The sequence below is a fragment of the Netta rufina genome, assembly GCF_964035555.1.
Source record: "Netta rufina genome assembly, chromosome: 23".
NCBI lineage: Eukaryota > Metazoa > Chordata > Aves > Anseriformes > Anatidae > Netta > Netta rufina.
Genome location: NC_140147.1, coordinates 1,552,274 through 1,572,232, shown reverse-complemented (window position 1 = coordinate 1,572,232; position 19,959 = coordinate 1,552,274). Strand labels below are relative to the sequence as shown.

General features: G+C 44.2%; 1 protein-coding gene across 1 annotated transcript in view; it reads left to right on the top strand.

Annotated features, from left to right (window-relative positions):
* Positions 1 to 19,959, top strand: part of CSMD2 (CUB and Sushi multiple domains 2) — a gene marked incomplete at both ends in the record, with an annotated part of 284,745 nt that overhangs the window by 159,722 nt on the left and 105,064 nt on the right. Inside the window, 7 exons of the mRNA XM_084300478.1 lie at positions 354 to 536; positions 11,748 to 12,074; positions 14,073 to 14,267; positions 16,910 to 17,048; positions 17,781 to 17,968; positions 18,395 to 18,583; positions 18,748 to 18,864. Coding sequence (XP_084156604.1) covers positions 354 to 536; positions 11,748 to 12,074; positions 14,073 to 14,267; positions 16,910 to 17,048; positions 17,781 to 17,968; positions 18,395 to 18,583; positions 18,748 to 18,864 — 1,338 coding nt within the window. The remainder of the gene's footprint in view (positions 1 to 353; positions 537 to 11,747; positions 12,075 to 14,072; positions 14,268 to 16,909; positions 17,049 to 17,780; positions 17,969 to 18,394; positions 18,584 to 18,747; positions 18,865 to 19,959) is intronic.

The window sequence follows — 19,959 nt, the reverse complement described above, 5'->3', positions numbered from 1 at the left end:
GTTTGCTCATGCTAAATGACATGATGGTGTGTCTGTTTTCAACCACATCCCTAAAGCAAATGCAGAATAGGATCTCCTTGGCTATCCCTGTTTTTCATTAGGCTATGATTACCTCAAGGATGAGGGAGCATCTGGCAGAGACTGTTAGGAGGGAAGGCCTTCAGAGTCACAGCACTGAAATTCGTGTTACGTTGGGTCCCGATTCGCCTGCCACCGCTGCTGCCCTGCGTGCTGAGGGGGCACAGGCGCTCTCCTGGGGCTGCGATGGCTCTGCCAGAGATGCCAGTCGACAGCACCACGCCAGCTCCGTGTCAGAGCCTGCCCCCAGCAATATTTGTTTTATTTTCTTTCAGAGATCGACCAAGGGAGCTGTGGTGATCCTGGGATCCCGGCCTACGGCAGAAGAGAAGGATCCACGTTCCGCCACGGGGACAGTTTGAAGTTTGAGTGCCAGCCTGCCTTTGAGTTGAAGGGACAGAAAACAATTACCTGCCAAAAGAGTAGCCAGTGGTCTGCTCAGAAACCAGTCTGTGTTTGTAAGTCAGTGAGGAGATGGCTCTAAAATATTTTCCCTGTGTGCTGAGGTGGTCACGTAGCATGGCTGTGTGCTGTGCTCAGACAGCTGAAGCCATGGGGAGAATTTGGTTTGGTTCTCAGCAGGAGGGGAGGTGCGAGGGGGACAGCATCCAAATCCAGACGTGGCCCCATGCTGGCACCACGTGCTCTCTGCTCTGCCCATGAGCCCTCCTGGCTTTTGGGTTCATGTTAATTCTGCAGAGCAAGTGGGATTTTTTGTATCCAAGATGGGGCATCAACAACAACAACAAAATTTAAATCTATTCAATTTGATTCTGTTTTCAGCTGTTTCATTTTCTTTCATTACCTGACAATATTCAGGCTCCCCGCTGCTGGGCCTCAATTTTTAATTTGTTGTATGAGTTCTCAGCAGGAATAGGATATTCTGCTCTCAGTGGTGACTGAAGATAAAATTTTCTAAAATGGGGATTTTCTAAATGGATAAAAATGGGGAGTTATGTGCTCAGTTCCCGTTGGGTTTTAATGGTCTCACTGCCCTTTGAAGATGCAGTGGGCAGTCTGTGTTATTGTATTGATCGAACCTTCATTCAGGAAGTGTTGTATTTGAGCGTTACTAAAATTCACAAAAGTGTCTATATTTTCTGCAACTGGTGACAAACAAACTCTTCTTTTTGTTCCATCTATACTTAGTTAGCTGTGCTAAATTCTGTGTCTTTGAACAAATACTGTGCTCTAGTGGAGTGAGACTAAACCTACAAAAAACAACAGTTGAGTGACAGTGGACGAGTATGAGGAAAAAGAAGAGAGAGTTAACAAGTGGTAATTTTTAGAACCGTGTATTCACTATACAGATAAATACATACACTGCTGTTAGATACTTTGCTATAAAATAGTAATTTATAGTATGGCAGAACTTGATCCGTGCCAAAGATGCAGCTGACGGGGGGTGCAATGGGTGGGTCAAACCCTGTGGCTTTAGAGTTGAATCTGGGCTCTCCAGGAGCTGCAGGGGAAGCAGGGGCTTTGGTGTCCCTATACTGGCATTTTATGGGAGAAGAAAATCCATTTTCAAGTAAGTGCCTTTCTTTTCGAACTGAAATTTAAGCTCTGAGCGTTTGTGTATGTATATGTGGAGAAAAGAAGCAATTATCTCTGAGTTTTGCCTTTTCTAGATGCAATGACTTTCTACCTACTTAGTTTTCTCTATAAGCAAATCAGCTAAAGATGCTAATGAGGAAAATGTAGTTTCCCTGGTTATCTTTGAAGTGGGAAGCATTAGACCATTTCTGTGCTTAGCTTCAGAAGCTTTTTCTCATTTACCAGAAGATGAATTCATAAAAACAGCCGATGGTTGGGTTGAGGTTCTTGCTGACAGTTTGCAGGGAGGCTAAACCTGTTGTTTGCGGCTCTTATCAGGTGATTTTTTTCACAGTAGTAGAGCAGAGGCTTCCCAGCAAAGTTAGACTCTATTTTTTTGTAGGTAGATAGTGAACAGGGCCATCAAATCAAGCTCCAGTCTTCCAACAATCAGCAGTCTTTGCAATGCGTAACATGGGCATGAATGTTTTAGTTAAAATAATGCCATTGTATGCTGTTTTCTGAAATTCTCCGGTTTTGGATACTTACGAACCAGCAAGTCAGCGGGTAGGTAGTGGAAAAAGTATTTCATAACCTTCTTACACCTTCACTCCCCTGCCTTCGGGTTTGCTTATTCTAGACAGCATCATATTAGTGCGCGTGAATCAGAAGAGGTGATGTGACAAAATGTGTAACCTGGCGTGAAATGTGTAGTGGGATTAGTGACAACTCTCTGTAAATGCTGGGAGACCATTAAATGTATTGGGTATCAGGCGGGAAAATAAGGTAACCTGATTTATGTGCTGCTAGTGGGAATATGCAAACAATTTGGTGCTTCTGATACTGGCTGCAAATGCATGACAAATGCAGAAGGAGATTAAACAGTGTGCTATGGTGCATCCTGCTGTCTTAAGCAAATGATTTATGAGCAGACAGAATTCATTGTGGAGAACTCATTTCCTGGGGCTTCGATGACAAAGCAACACAAACTATTTAAGTCATGCATCTGCTTATTGCAATGGATTCTTAATTTGTGACTGTGCCTTCATGATAACAGGGCTACCATCTTCATCCTCCTTGTTGTCATTGCATCCCAGCACTTGTTCAGGGCGAGCACGTAGGTCACTGGAGAAACTTTGCAAGACTTCTTGGTGCATGTTCACAGCTAAAGCCTTGCTGAGCAAGGTATCCTTGGCCTTGCTGTGTATGTTTAGATTATCACTGATGATCTGAGATACTTGAAACGACTGCTCTGAGCCTGAGAGCCTCTGGTAGTGTAACTGGATGGGGAACTGTGGCACAGTCATCCGTCTGTGTGTATGCTCTGAACTTGGTGTCTGCTTCCATGCCATGTGGTTGTCTGGGTAGCCGTGATGAGTGCGTACTGAAGACCTTTTTCTGTCTTTTCTGCCACACCTTGTAGTGCTCAAATCATGTTTGTAGTTACTATCCTTCCCTGACATTTGCATTTTCAGAGTTACAGGACTGTGATATCTTGGTATCTGTCAGAGGCTAAGGCAGCTCTCATAACCCAGTATAACCCAAGTCATTGCTTTCTTTCAGAGCCACAGTCGGTTTTCTTGAAGTCTCAAAGGACAGCAAAATGGGCTCAAGAGGTGTCAGGTGGATAAATGCTACCTAAGGAAAACCATTGTGCTACTTAGATAAAGTTTGTGCTCTGATGGGAGGAACTTGTAAGAGGTATAATATTCAACTAAAGTCTACAGTTACCTGTGGCTGAGGAGATTATTAAGTTTACAAATGGGGAACCAGCCCATAATTACAGCTATCACGGGGAGTTGGCGAGTTGTTCAGATATTGCAGTGAAAGTGATGATAAATGTCCAGACAGACGTAGTCGGGGAGCAGGGCATTTCAGTAGTGCTATAACTTCCAAGCATATGGTTGGAATTACTGTTTAAACATACTCATATATAGCAGGGAAAAACACATTATCTGAATTTTATGTGAAATACAGCAGTGGATAGCCCTGTAACGAAACACTTTGTATGACCAAAATCTGTTTCCTTGCTGAGGAAAGGAAGGGCTGACATCCTCACTGCAGGACAGTGCTCTCAGAGGGCTTCTGCAGCCGTTCAGTAAGTCAAGGAACGAGGCTCCCAGCTGTCCCTCTCCAGCACCTCCCCATCCCTGCAGCCCCCTTCCCATGGGTCTCGGACCTACAGCTCCCAAGGTTTCAGCCCTGCACCTTTAGGCAAGTGGTTTCTTGCACCAAACAATGCTGTCGTCATATGATAGGCATTTATTGCTAAACTGCTATAGAATATGTGTCCTTTGTAACCATCTTGGTGACTAAAGGCAAGGTTTATTCCTTCTCTTAACTATCCTCTCTCAGTTGCTCTCGGGGAGTAATTTCTGCAAACAACTTACATCCTGATACAAGTTTAATTGATTGATCCCAGACTTGTCACATTTTAAGTTTTCTGGACCCGTCAAGTGTTTTAGAGTTAAATAACACTTAGAGAAATCAAACAATACCTAGAGTCTGATTACAGCGCATTGTGCAAACCTGGGGGTGGAGGTTTCTGTGCTGAACTGAGGGGTATTTGTTTGGCATTGATTGACTGGAACTCCACAAAGGCTGGCAATAAGTAAGGGCACGTGCTCGGGTGTATGTTCAAATAGAGGGGCCACGATCTGAGCTGTGCTGTTTCAGGGTATTTTGGAATCCTCCAGAGACTTGGTCCGTTGTTCTGACAGTCATTACAGGGAGCTTAGTGTCACTCTGGTCTTGCTTTAGGATCTGCACTAGTTTATGGAGGGGTTTACCTAATCATTAACTTTATTTGTATTATAGCCCTGCTCAGAGCAGTAGTCTTGCATGATGTTCCTTTGTACAGAGGCAGAAGGCACATCCCAAAGCACTTCCAATTGAAATTACATTAATTTGTGTGTTTCCTCCTCTGGCTTTGGAGCAGATGTTGTGCTTCTTTCCTTTCTTGTTCACTTGGAAACCTCAGCCACAGCCCTTTTCTCCTCACCGAGCTGCTCACAGTTGCTGTGGCTTGCAGCGACACTGCAATCAGCATCTCTGCTGGTGCTGGAGGTGTGCGGTGCCTTGTTGAGAGCCCTGCGTTCACCCTGTCCCCACTGAGCACCAACCTGATCCTTCGTTGTTGAGAGTTGTCTCTGATTTCCCTCTGCTAAGAGTTTGACAGAGCTCAGGATCCCCTGTGCTTGCACACAGATGCACTAACACAGTCATCTGCAGAGGCACTGGGATTTTCTGCATTTTTCCAGCCTTTCTAAACATCTGATTTTGTTTAACAGCAATGTAAAATCTATCTCCTCCCTACTCGTAATTACTTCTTTTGTTGAATCCCATATTTTCATGCTATACCTGCTGAAAAATCTTAGCTCCTCTTTGCAAAGAGCACAGATCTTAGTTTTGAGCTGAGTAGCTAGCCTTTGTGCACCCTGTCTGGTACAAACATTCAGGATTTGTGGCCAGCAGTGCAAATACAGTAGATGTTTTCCCAGCAATGTGCTAATCAGAACCATGTAATTCTGTATCACTTGACAAGTTTTTTTTCATTTAGCTCTAAATTAAATTGTTAGTTGGTCATTATTCCTGTTCCATTTCCTTATGTTCTTGTAGATGCAGATGTTTCCAGTGGAATTTGAAGAAATACAGGAACTGTATTAATTTATAATTCCAAGCTGTTTTGTGGGTTTTGGTTTTGGTGTTTGTTTGTTTGTTTGTTTGTTTTTTGTTTTTTCAGTTGATGCTTTTTATGAAGGACCCTGATAGAAAGTTCCTGGCATAATGGCAGAGGGATGCTCTAATCATCTCTGCCAAACAAACTGGAAAAGGGTATGGGTAGGTAACCTTACCCTACCAAAACACGTTCACCCTCACTTCAGCAAAGCACCTGGTCATGTTCTGGGCTTACACAGCTGGAAGCCTGCCCAAGAAAGGGCTCAATGTCTGCTGAGGCCACTTCCAAGGCTGAGATGGCTTGAGTGTTTGTGCAAGAGATGTGTCCTTCAGGACCTGTTAACACCTTCTGATCACTGCTGACCCAAGTTGAGTTCAAAGCAGCAAATCAGTGGTGAAATACTCCTTATCTCCAGCCTGTTCCCCTGAGCCACTGAGACCCTTTCTTTATCCAGCAGTAGGTGAAGCAAATTAAATGAAGGCAGGATTACCATGATCTCTGTATACACGTGGGATTTGTAGCTTTTGTTAAGAACCTTGTTTCACGTTTGCAGCCATGTAAGACCATTCCGGTCTCAAAATTAAGCAGGGCATTTCCCCTTGAAGTCGTGGTTCTTCACCGCAGCTCCAGTTTATCAGAGCACTGAGACGTAAATGTTTGCTTGAGGAGACATACATGTTTAAGTGCTGTGCTGGGCAGGAATGCACTTAATTACACACTGATTGCCCCCCACGCTCCCCAGACTTGGTTTTGGTGTAGCCTGTATGAGAATTTTCTTCTTTTTCATTTTCTGTGACTTTAACCTGGGGGCTGCTGCTTCTCTGCCTTGCAAGTTGTGCCAGATAAGCTGCACGTCTTCTGGCATGCCACTGCTCAGTTCAGTTGCTCTGTTTCCCTTGAGTCTATACCGAAGGAAAGCTGAGGTCCACCTGGGTCAGCCTGGAGCCTGCTTTCTCCTCACTTGGTCACTGAGTTCCACCCAGGTACTTGTGCAGTCAGCCTACTTCAGTGAGAAAGATGCAGCGCTCTGAGCAGAAGGTACGAGGTGAGGTTGCTGCATTGGGACAGGGGTGTTCCAGCAGACACGGGCAGCTCTCATAGCTGCAGCAGGGATGCTCTGGCTGCAGAGAGCCTGCACGTGGTGCATGTCAGTGTCAGGGACATGGCAAAAGCATCAGTCCCCAGCACTGAGCATGCAGGCACCAGCAGTGCCCCTGGCTGTGCTCTCAGCACCGATCACGAGGATGCACGTTCCTGGGCTGTCTCCGTGCTTGTTATTTTACTGCTTGAATCAGTTGAATTGTTACCCTGATAGGGTTTCATGCTGGTGTAATGAACTGTCCTGTGCCAAGGCATCTGTCCATATTCCTGGCTGCTTTTGCTCAGCACAATGGGTTGACTCTGTTCATGTGAGGCTGAATATGAAGTGCTGCTTGCTGATTTTATCAGGCAAGGAGGCCGTTCCTATCTCCTTCCTTTTTTTCTATGCCCAGAAAACAGGGATGGGGTGTGGGTTATGTTACTGTCTTTAATTTAGTCTGCAGAGAAGTTTCCTGACTTGTTTTATGTTAATATCAGTGTTTGATCAAGCTGCAGCGGGACATTTCTGATTTGCAGGCGGAGGTGATGTGCACAAGTTTATCTTTGAGGCTCTTTGCACTGCTTCCACAGCCAGTGCTTCCCGTGTGGCTGAATCTGCCTGCACACCCTCTGCTGCACCTCATGGCAGCTGCTGTCACCCCTCTGGCAGTCGCGTGCTTGTGGGAGCCTCGTCCTTGTTTTACAGCAGTCAGCCTTCAGCACCAGATGTGCAGAGAAGTGGGACTTTTGGAGAGAGGGACTCGAGTCCTGGCCTGTTGCACAAGCAGCTTCCAGCCTGCAGAAGACAAATGTGTAGCAACAGTTGTCTGGCAGCTTCTAGTGCTGCAGCAGAGGAAGGATGCTCTGCTAAACTGTGAAGGAGCAAGAAGAAAAAGGTGCGTAACAGGACCGCTACCAACACTCCTAGTGCTAGACTGCTTTGAGGGTTTTGCCAAAAAGTGCCAATTCAGCTCCATCTTCTTGTGGACACCATCACTGATTCCCAAGAGAGCCTGTAGGTCTGAACTGCAGTGAGGGGGAGAGTTCCTCTAAAATAATCAGGGGCATACAAGAAGGATCTCGTCATCATGCAGAAGCCTTGGAGCACCTCCTGAATAGCAGATGGCTGCAGAAACCCTGGCAGACAAGCAGCCCAACACTGCTGTAGTGGGATCAGCATCCTCCAGTAAGTTTAAGAAGCTTACGTTATTCCTGGTAACCCAGTCACTGCTCCTGTTTTGAGTGGGCAGGAATGAAACCTGCTTTGGTATTGTAGCTCGCTTCCGCATTCACAGAGGCTTCTATTCAACCTGTGTTAAGTTCACGGATGATATTTTCCTCAAATTTTCTGAAACCCCACCCATTTTCTTTCCTTTTTCTTTAAGATACCTGCTCTCCTGCCCCCAGTCAGCCTCATGCTGGCAGTGACAGCTACTCCATCAGAGTGAGCTGAAGAGTTTGTGGCTCTGTAATGCAAAAATGTTCTCCCGGTTAATGTTTGCTCCAGACTCTATTCTCTCACCTCCCACTTGCCCTGCTGGTGCCTCAGGGTTTAAGAAGGAAAACGCATTGTGATGCAGATATGTTTACTGAAAGAGCAGATACAGAAAGAGGAAAATACAAAATGTAAAGCACTTTGCTTCGCAGCTGGAACCAGTGCCCTGAGCTTCCAGCTCTGTTAGCTATTTGGGACATATGGTTCCCAGAGTGAGGCGTCAGTTATTAACCAGGCTCCTGCTGAGGTCCTGTTTTTCCAGTCCATCACCAAGCTATGCCTAGAGGAGGAATTTACTTAAAAATGGAAAATCAGGCAGAAAGTATGTTACCATCTTCAAGCTCCATCCCAAGTGGTCAGAGACTGTGGGAATGATATCCAAAAGCTGAGAGAGAAGTCGGGATTTTTTGTTGTTTCCATGGAGACTGAACTTAATACAGTGATTCCCTGCTTTGTTTTCAGCTCCTGAATCTGGTGCCTTTCCTGTTTCCACCCGCCGCAGGTGTGCGCTCCCTCCAGGATCAGCCCTGGATTCTCATGTGCAGGATGAGCAGGGATGAGGTGTCTGGGGCCATCGGGTGTGCCTCGCAGCAGAAGTGAGATGATCTGAGGAGGCAGGATCTTTGGAAGGCAAAGAGAAGCAAGCTGTGCTTGCACTGACCAGACAAATGCAGAAAGTGTTCCAGGCTGAAAGCACACAAACAAGCAGCTGTGCTGGAGAATAATTGTTGGATAGCCTCCGTGTTCGGCTCAGCCACGAGCATTGCACACAGGGAGCGTGGGGCATCATCCTCTCACCACTTGGCTTTCTAAGACAAGAAACAAGGAGCTGTTCCTTCCCTGTCTTCCTACCCTAAATGAAGGCAGAATATTGATAATGTTTGTGATGACTTGAATAAACATCTTTCACTCATCCGTTAATGACGTGGGTCTCATTGGCTTTCTTAGGTAGTCTACTGTTTCTACTAGGTTTTGCTGTGATTTATTCTGCTGTATTTAATAAAGGCATTTTTCTAATTGCTTTTGCATTACTTCATCAGTAATAATTGATTAAGGTCAGTACAAATTTGAACCTCTGCTATGCACATAATGAAACGTCCCCTCGTAAGGTATAAGAATAACCGTAATAAATATTAATTTAACTCTCTTAGCTCAAGGCCTCAGAGTCACAGCTATTCCTAATTCCTTGGTCCTGACGGACAGGCTGCAGGCAGCAGGGCTGCCCTCTGTCTGTCTGCTGGTTGAGATGACTGCTCGCTCCTTGGGGGCACTTTGCTCCCGACTGTCTCGGATGCGCAAAGCAGCACGAGACAGGTAATGCTCAGCTGTCTTCCACCTTTCCAGGGTACTATCATCTTTGTTCTGATAGCACATTTCACTGTCCTTGACGTGTTGTTAAACAGCTGCTGCTTCAATCTGAGCGTCCAGCAAAGCGCTTCTGGTAAAGCGGGGAGCTTGGAGTGGGATCACAGCGCCAGCTCTGTCCAGAGCAGCCCCAGACAAAAAAAAATAAAGCAACTCTCAAACTGAAGAAAAACCTCTCTTGCTTAAAAAAAATAAATCCGTAAAATCTTCATACTGCAGACATGACAGTGAACCTGGTGAAGCAGTTGTCACTTCCCGGGGTGGACGTGCCCCTGACCTGCCAGCAGGATGGTGACCCTCGGGGAGGCAAAGCCGAGTGCCCCCCATGGGGAACTCATACGCTGGTGTCCTGGTGCAGCTGTGCATCCTGCAGCCCAGGACTTGGCTGTTTCCTACGCTTTTATTTTATTTCATGGAAAATCAAAGTTGTAGCTCCCTGCAGCGCAGACTTTGGGGGGTTTGGGCTGTTATTTAATCTGTCATTTTAAATTATCTAACAAAGGTTAATTTCATATTCTTCCCTCACTCTGCTTTTCTCTCTTTTGTCAGCAAGTTCTTTGTTGTTGTTATTTCCTGAAGTGAGCCACCAGCACTGGGCCATAATAGCTGTGCCAGCAACCATACCTCTCTGTTGCTGGCTATGTAACGCTGTAGGTCCTGTGTGAATGCTAATTTACCTCTTTGGATCTGAAAAACTATAGGAGATACATAGCACCTGTGTGGAGTTCCTACTGCTAAGATGTTTCTCTGTGTGTGAATGCATTTATTCTCAATAAGGGTTCGTAGGCATATTATACCCAGCTTACGCTGACAGAATTATTTGACAGCATCCCTTGATGTTTCAGCAACTAGTAAAGAACCTAAATCCTGAGGATATTTTGCAGTTTTTCTCTTTAATCTGTTCTCTTTGTTGCTGAGAGCAGGAAATGGATTGTGTAGCTCTTAGCCTTGATAACGTCATGGTAACGTCCGTCCTATTTGATCTGAAGCCATTAAGCGTTGAAGGAAGATGGAGGGGAAATAATGGAGGGAGGGTGAGCATTGAACCAAATAATTGTGTAAATGCCAAACTAAAACCAGTTTTATCCTCTGTGTGATGTCCTTTTGCCAGGAATTAGTGAGATCTATGTTCCAAGTAATGGATTTTACCCCAAGGGTGCGTGGTGGGGAAGATGATGAGTAAAGCATACATACATAAAGTATCAAAAACATTGAATAGGTACCACTTAAAATGCAGCCTTGCTTTCCCAAATTAATGGACCTTGTCAGCTGAAATACAGTATATATTGAAGACTCTTGAGAGCTAAAATGTGTTTCATATGCACTCTTCCCCACAACTTCATTTTAAGACTGCTTTTAATTATTTCCACGGGAATGGCAGTCCAGTTTGAGCCCTCATTGTGGTGCCGTGCTGGCCCAGCAGAAGTCAGTGATTTATTTGCAATGGGAAGGGGAGGAGCTGCCCCTAACCTGAGCTGGAGGTTGCAGCTGGCCAGTGCTTGCTTTGAGGTTTCCAAGCTCCTTGCACTTGGGGAGGACCAGGAAGGGTCTGGGACTCTTCCTTGTGCTGTGCAGCAAAGTTGCCACCAGAACAGTGGCCTTTATTTTTCAGTGCTCCTTTTGGCACAGGTGGAAACAGCTGCCCAAAGAGATGGACAAAGGTAAAACTTCTCAAAGGAGTTGCCAGTTTATTGCCTGATCATATAAATATTAAATCCAGGATGGGGATAGTCTGAAGGTGAGAAATTCAGAATGCACTGAGGCTGCCCAGGTGCAGCTGCATCTGTTGGGGAGCATGGATGAAAACTGCACTTAGCAAATTGAGAGGTGTATTCAAATAATAGATATAAAGTGGAGGATTTCAAGCAACTCAGAGAAATCTGTATTGCACTCAAAAGTGCATCTGCAGTTACGCAGTACACTAAAATGTTTGGATACAGGTAGCAGAGGAGCCTGGAGCTCAGCATGGGCTAACAGCTCAGTCGATTCGTATCCTCAGGTCCTGTAGGTTGTGCTGAGTTGTGGCTGCAATGAAAGATATGGTTCCTTCTAAAGCAAACTTCTTTATTTTGTACTGGCTGCAGTTACATATTGGATTCTCTTGCAGGATTTCTCCTGGGGATATGCAGGAGAATTCACCTGCAAAATTCCAAATCCCCACCTGGCTGAGTGACATTTTCTTCCTGCAGAAAAAGACACCCATATTGCATTGTGCATGGCACAAAGCCTGTACAAACATGAGGGGCAGCACTGTGCTAGGCTGGAGAACTGCAAGCCAGCCAAAAGCAGGGACCGGAGACCACTTTGAAGCAACTTCTTCCCCATGCAAATAAATCACTGACATCCAGCAGTGAATGGAGCACTGAGCCCTTCCTTTCTTTAATTGTTTCTGAGAAGCCAAGCAATTGGGAGTTTGCAGGAATCACCCAGCTCAAGGGACAAGGAGGGGGGGAAACATGACAGCAGCTTGTAGGAGCACTGTGCTGCATGATTGATGGTGATTTCTCATTGCAGTTTCCTGCTTTTTCAACTTCACCACCCCGTCCGGGATTGTGCTGTCACCAAATTACCCTGAAGAATATGGAAGCAGCTTGCACTGTGTTTGGTTAATTATAGCTAAACCAGAGAGCCGAATTCACTTGGCTTTCAATGATTTTGATGTGGAGCCTCAGTTTGATTTCCTAGCCGTGAAGGATGGTGGGACTGCTGAATCGCCGGTGCTGGGAACCTTCTCAGGAAACCAGATCCCTTCCTCTCTGACCAGCAGTGGACACGTAGCCAGGCTGGAGTTCCAGACTGACCACTCCATGGAGAAGAGAGGCTTCAACATAACCTTCACTAGTAAGAGATCAATCCTTCCTTCTTGTTTTCATTTCAGTCTCTAAGTTCTTGTTGGGCACCTGTTGGCAAGAGTGATCTTACTGAAGTCGTTGCAAATCCAGGGTGAGTCTGAAAATTGGGGATTACATCTGGTTTGCAGCTGGGTAATAGAGGATTGGCTTTCAAGCTTGGAGTTGTATGCAGACATTTCTTCTGGCCATGTAGTTTAGCATTGTCCAGTGGTGCAAGAAACAGTTTGGCCCTGGATTATCTGTCCATGGAGCATCCAGGGGTTTTGTTCTCCCACCAGTCCCCAGCTTGCTGTGAGCTTTGACTTCCCTCTTTGTGTCTGCATTCTACTTGCCGAGGTGAGACAAAGCTTTGTGGACAGCCGTATGTAGCTGTTAGATCTCAGATAGCTGTGTTCATCAGTCAAAACTACCATCATTTGCTGACTCCTGTAAGTATGTAGGACTTAAAACACTGAAGGAAACATGTTGTAAAGTCTTATAATGCAAAGCATTGAAACTTCCATGGATATATTTGGCTTCACGTAAGTCCAGCCTTCAAATCTCAAATGAATGCTACGGTAATTTTATCCTCATATTGTCCTGTAATTTTCTAAAGAGCATTATTAAACCTATTCAGCAGAACTGATAAATGACTTTGTTATAATAGCCTTTAGTGGCACAGCTAAATTAATAGCCTTTCTAGCCATGATTGCAAATCCTCTATTTAAAAAAAATAAAAATCTGAGTTCTTAAGAAATCATTTGCCACACTACAGCAAGCTCATCAGATGATGTATCGTGTGTGGCACTATCACATACCTAAGATTGAGTCCTTGATGCTGTTGAGTTAGGAGATAGCTCACACAGAAAGCCAGCAGTGTAGTAGGCATTTCTGAATGCTTCATGCCTATCCTGGGAGTTGTGGCCTCATATGAAGCCATTTTAAAGCTAAATTATTATTATTGTTATTATTTTTAATGTTGTAAATGACTCTTAAGTGTATCAGTTAATCTGTTCTGACTGTTGGAACTGCCAAAAGGGAGCTCCTGACTCTTTATCCCACACCTTGCTGTTCTTCATTTCATTTAGGTTTGAGGCAGGAGACAACACATTGCTACAACATCCAAGAGCACAAGGAACAGATTCAGCCTGTGTTTTCCCCTGTAGCAGTGTATAGGAACAAGTTATTGTACTATAAGGATGCTTTGTAGGAAATCCAGAACTCTTCTGAGTTTGGTCAAGTGCATTAAGGAATCTAAAAACATGTGGGTACAATTAGTCTGGAGGCTTTAATCTTTTATATGCTGTTCATCTCTGAAGACCACCTCCTAGCATATGAAGATGTAGTACATAATTATGCACTTAATGGGAAATTAAGGCTGTAGACTTATTTTCTGATTGGTTGGCTGGCCTAGTTTTTAACTGCCGGGAAAGGGCAGTCCTTTAAGGAGAGCTATGTATCTGTTCAATTCCATACTTAACTTTGGAACACCTAGAAAGGTAATTGCTTTGTGTCCTTCGTTTTATCCTAGTAATGATGATAAGTAAGGTTGGGGACTATATGGCAGTCAATCACAGGACATGCTCTTCTCGTTAATGGTTAGCTTACATCCTTCTATGTAGATGCATGAACCGTGGTGTTTTTAGAGTTGTTCTTTTTAATCTGACTCTGTTTTGTATTTGTGTTTTTCCATACGTGAACAATTGCTAAGATTGGTTTGGTTAGCAGCTTAGATGTGAGGTTGCAACGTGATTTCTGCCATGGGCTGACTTGTCTGCATGGAACTGAGTGGCTTTGCTGGGATAATAGTGGGTCAAATTCAAGTTCGAGCTGGTTTGTCTTCCCTGTGAGAAGGGTAGGCTGACCTGGGGCAAGATTGTGTGTTAATTGCCGTCACGGAAAGGATGGAAAAATGTAGCTTAATTCCTAACCTTGTGGTCTGCTGTGATTATTGTATTAGAGGTAGGGGAAACAAATTGTTTATTGTCCTCTTCTTCTTCCCTCTTAGCATTTAGGCATAACGAGTGCCCTGACCCTGGCGTGCCTGTGAATGGAAAGCGTTTCGGTGACAGCCTCCAGCTTGGCAGCTCTGTGTCGTTCCTTTGTGACGAGGGCTTCATTAGGACCCATGGCTCAGAAACCATCACCTGCATCTTGAAGGAAGGAAACGTGGTCTGGAACAATGCAGTGCTCAGATGTGAAGGTAAGTTTTAGTGTCTTTCCTGCTGGTCTGCTTGGGCACTCAGGACAGAGAATCATCCCCTAACATTCGCAGCCTTTGGGGAAAAATGTCAGTAGTTCTGTCTATCGAGGTTCCAGTCATACAATCCAAACCTTGTAGTTTCAATATCACCCAAGAGGTAGATTTCTGTTGGTATGAAGGAGTGCTTGGTAAGATTTAAAGCTTAATTACATAGCAAAGGTATACAACGCTGGCTTTGCTAGAGTCTGCCATCATATAGGGAGAGGTGTTTGTTTTTAACAGCTGAAGGACTATTGTGCTTTTGTTCTAACCCTCAGCTTCTCAGTTATGGGCAGGATTTTATATAGCTCTGGAAGGTACTGTCTGCACAGAAGAGTTTGCTGAGGAGAAAGTGCTAATCCAACAATCACTGAGCACTGAATTCAGTTTATTTATAATTCTTTTTTTTTTTTTTGTAAAAGGAACAATGGGAATTATTTACAGAGCTCATGTTAAACAAGCATTTTTCTAATAACAGCAATAAATAGAAGGCTTTGATTTACTGATGGCTAAAAGCTTCCCTGCTACTCCTGTCATGAAAGGAATTAAAGAACAGAGCATGGAAGATAGGTGGAGATACATCTTCTGTCCTGATTCTTGGTGCATGTAAAATACATTATATAATATTTATATAATGAAAGCAGCAAAAGGTACAGATATTCACTGTGAAAAGAGAGCTCATTGCTGCAAACATTCACATGCACACGCGCACCTTCAGCCTGTCTTTGTCAGTGTGGTACATCAGTCCCTTCTAACTGATTCCAGCAACCAAGAACCAGAAATGTTGTCTACATCCACAACAACTGTGCTAGCCAACACAGAAATGGGGGAAATGAATTGAAATGGCTGAAAAAAAAGACGTTAATACAGATTTCAAAGCTTTTTCATAGTCCTTTAAAGCTGCTGCTATAGAAAAGAAATGAAAAAATAGAGCTCATTAGAGGTGAAAAGTCTTTCTCTACCCTCTGTTCTCAGATAAGTGATGCTCTGCACTGGTATTTACAACACTTTGAATAAAAGAAGTAATACTGAGAAATAATTTCAGTAATTGGTCATGCTTTGTTCAAATGGATGAGCAGCAGAAAGCGCACAATCTAGTCCATTGTCTTTGAAATTGAAATAAGAGGCATCAATTGTGTTCAATAACTTTTATGTAGAAAGAAGCTGGACTTTTTATTTTCTTGTCTAGTTTTCTTGTCTAGTCTTTTGCAAGCAGCTGACAATAAAACGTCTGTAGGTTTGATTGAGGGTTTCCATTCCTTTCACAAGTGTGAGCATTTCAGTTTATGTATCTCCAAGTGTAGGAGGGAAACATACATTAAATAATATACTTCGAATCAACTTTTGTATGAAAGCTTTAACCTTAGATAGCCTTATGCCATTAACTTGCGTTTTTTTTTCACAGTGGTGATCTCTTTGACTCATGCTTCAGTGTGCACTGGATTCAGTGTATGTTTTGATTAGCCTTATTAAACTGAGAGGAAGTATATGGATCTAAAATACTGTTCATTGCTTGAAAAAATTAGTGGGAAAGAAGAAGACCTAAAAGATGAGTTGAAAGATGGATGGAAGTCCTGACAGGAAATTACATAGTTTTGGGGCAGAAAGGAGCATCTTATTCAAAAATAATTGGTTAAGATCCAGTGGAGATCAATTGACTTTTATTTGGCATCCTTCAGATCAGCAGTGAAGATTTTAGGCCCAGACTTATGTAGGTATTTAAGATCATATCAAGTATGACACTCCACAGCCTGTGCAGAGTCCGCACCATGGCTGGCCCTGAGTAGGTGCAGCTGCTCTGGACAAGCTGGGCAGCCCTGGCTGTAAGTTTTTGGGTCTGAAGGGCTTGGTCTGCCCCATGGAAGTTCCCTGGGGTGGTGATGGTAACATGGTCCCACTGCTGTGGGGAGAGGTGTGCCTCCAGCACTGATAACTCGGCCAGCTGTGAAGGAACGCCTGGGGGATGAAGCCTGCGAGGTGCCCACAATCTCCCAGGCACACACACACTTTTCCATCCTGTCTAATTTTTTTAGAGGACAATGCACTGCAATTTAGGACGATAAGGTTTTGTACCTCTGGTCCCTCAGAACCGGTGTCCTTTTTCCAGAAAAGATAATACCCTGCCTTCAGCTTCTGCTGATGGCGCAAGGGACCGCAACGTGGAATAAATGCCACAGTCTTGTGATGTCCCTTATGGTAGAAAAAACATGACTCAATTACCTCAGATATGAAAGATTTTCTGGCACCTGCAGCTACTGAAATCCAAACTGACCTTGCAGTTTTGTCTGGTTTTATATCTAATTATTATTATTATACCCTGTCCGCTTAGAGCCGCTGTACAAGGTCAGGCTGCTGACTCTCCCACAGATATAGTAGCAGACTGCTACATGTTAAATTTAAACTAAACAGGCAGTTTCTTCCAATCTGGTGTATTTCATCTGCTTCTGATTATTTTTAACACATAAGAAATAGTAAAGCATGAAAGCTATTGTACATCACGACAGTGCTGCCTGGAGGGGACAGGTATATCTGGTCATGCTGCAGCTTCTTACCTGAATTTTTGTCATTTGCTTACCTGAATTTTGTCGTTTGCTTTCTCCCAGCTCCATGTGGGGGCCACCTGACGTCCCCCAGCGGAACAATCCTGTCCCCTGGATGGCCTGGCTTCTACAAGGACTCCCTGAGCTGTGCCTGGGTGATAGAGGCCCAGCCGGGCTACCCCATCAAGATCACGTTTGACAGGTGCTCACCGTGGATTTCTCAGAAGTTTCCTGTCCGCAGATTGAGTGGGTGCTTTTGGTGGTTCTTGCAATGCTGGGTTGTAGCTGTCCCCAGAGGGAAAGGGGATGAACTGCTCGGCATTATGCTTGGCAGTGAGGTTCTTTCTTCCTATTTTTTATATTAACTTCAGACAACATTCGGAGTTTTCATTAACGGCCAAAAAGAAAAAGTAGAAAATAGTGATTTCCCCTTCTTGTTTTGACTAACTCCTGCTAATTTGCAGTGCTGTTTTAGATGCATGTTGAACACGTTTTCAGAGGCTGAGCTCCCATGTGTGCTCAGTCAGCCAGCAAGAAGCAGCAGTGAGGATCTGGCCCTGACTCAGGAGTGCTGAGTCTCTTGACTTGCCCCAGATTTCACTTTCTGAGGAGGTTACACTTTCTTGAACCCGCATCCATATGTCTGAAAAGTAATTGTTCACATAGCATGTGATGCTTGTTGTTGCAAAAACTGTACCGAATCAGTAGATAAAGCAGGGGAAAGATCAGAAAGAAACCGAAATGGATAGGAGGGGAATGATGTGTTGTTACTAACATGCTCAGCCAGCCAAAGATCAAGCAGTAGAAATGCACCCATATGTTATCCTCTAGCCTGTGCTACATTCTGGTCGTTAGAGGACATTCAGGATTATGATAAAGAAAAATTAGGAGTGCTGTTTTTTTTTTCACAGACATATTTTTGCATCCCTTTCAGGTTTAAGACTGAGGTGAATTACGACACCCTGGAGGTGCGAGATGGCCGGTCCTATTCTTCCCCACTGATAGGTGTCTATGATGGGACTCAGGTGCCCCAGTTCCTCATCAGCACCAGCAACTACCTCTACCTCCTCTTCACCACTGACAAAAGCCACTCTGACATAGGCTTTCAGATCCGATATGAAAGTAAGTGCAACTTCTTCATGTAATTACACCCTCTCCAGCCACACAATGGACTCAATCAAAGACCCATTGGACTTGCTTCTCCCCTTCACCAGGCAGTTAGCACTATTAGTGATTTGAGAATGTGAAGCTATTACAAGTCAAGTACCACTTTCTCCTTTTTGACCATCTTGATTGTTTAGAGGTGTTTTTTTTTTTTATATTTTATTTTAGCATCTACAGAATATTATTAGAAGGAACACAGTATATTTTGGAAAGAAACAAAGTTGAGTTTCTCTGCCCATTTCATCCTCTTTCCTTGGGGATAATCAACAGGACTTCGAATGAGCTTATACGAGGAGTAAACTTTCCCCCAGACTAATAACTGCACCTTGCAGCAGGGTCTGCAGACATTGAGTGGTCTGATGGGAATGGGTTTGTTTGTCACAGCTGTGAAGCTCCAGTCAGACCACTGCTTGGATCCAGGGATCCCTGTGAATGGACAGCGCCATGGGAATGATTTCTACGTGGGAGCACTGGTGACATTCAGCTGTGATTCAGGCTACACTCTGAGCGACAATGAAGCCCTGGAGTGTGAGCCAAACTTCCAGTGGAGCAGGCCACTGCCAAGCTGTGAGGGTAAGGAGTGCAGAAGATGGCAAACAATTTGCAGATCTACTGCAAAAGCAGAGCAGCAATTGGGAAGTTCACAATGACATTTGATGTACGTGTTTTTGTTATGGGTTGGGCTTTGTTTTGACTCTGGTTTTGATGGGTTGTTTTGTGTGTTGTTTTTTTTTCAGCTCTATGTGGAGGTTACATTCGTGGTTCCAGTGGTACCATCTTATCCCCAGGCTTTCCTGATTTTTATCCAAATAACTTGAACTGCACATGGACAATAGAAACTTCACATGGAAAAGGTGAGAAGTCTTTAGCTTTCAGTGGTTTTAGAGATGAACTTGGAACTGCAGGAAGGTGGTCAGTGAGAGGCCAGTGCTCCGTGCATTTGTCTCCAAGGCAGTGATGATGGGTACCTGTGTAGTTTGGCCAGTTGTAATTCTTGCCACCACTCAAACATTGTCTCTGGACAAGACAAAGGTTTTTGTGGTCACACCTCTTATTCCCTGTATAACATTATTTGTATAACATCTGTATAACATTTTACAGATGGAGAAGTAGAAACGTGTAGTAAATCATTTCCAAACTTAGGACAGAATTCAGGCTGTCAATTCCCAGGTCTGCCCTAGTTCTGCAGCTCTCATTTCCCCCCTAGCTAAGAGTACTGTCAGCCTAAAGGCAGTGCACAGGTATATTTAGTACAGCCTCCTATGCAGCACAAGCCAATCTTTTGTCTTGAAGGAAAATCTAAAGGAAATGTATCACCAATGATTAGAGAACAAGTTTTATGGAGAAGGATGGGGGGAATTTTTCTGTTCACCCAGTCCATATCTGCTTGGGGTAAGCACAAAGGGTATAAAATCCTTTATGTAACTATATGCACAGTTATGTAACTGTCTCGTACTGGATATCAGCACGACGGGAGCTATCATGAGCCAATTTTGCAATACCATTTGTATTACAGCAAATAAACTTGTCAATGAACAGCACAGTGCGTTAAGGGAACCATCACATGCTGTGAAAAGTATTCTGTTGAGTAGCAGCAATCCACTCTTCATTAATCCACTCTGCCTTGGATTCAGCTCTCCAATGAGGCACTGCATTATCCTGTTGCTAAGCTAAGCACAATGCAGCAAACTGTCGCTGTTTTAGATGAGAAAGTGTAACTCTGATGGCCCATGCACTTTTTTTGCCAATATCAAAAGAAAATCTTTTGACCAAGCTAAGCAAAGCTTGAAGAGCGATGCATTTTCAAACAGTGATGGTATGCCTCTGTAAGTCTAGGGGCTCTTTGTCCCCTGCTCAGTAGCACATGAAACAGCACATCATTTAGAGCAGTTTGGTGTGGCACAGTTCGGGATAAGCCAGAGAATTCAGCCCTGCATCTGACTGTCCAG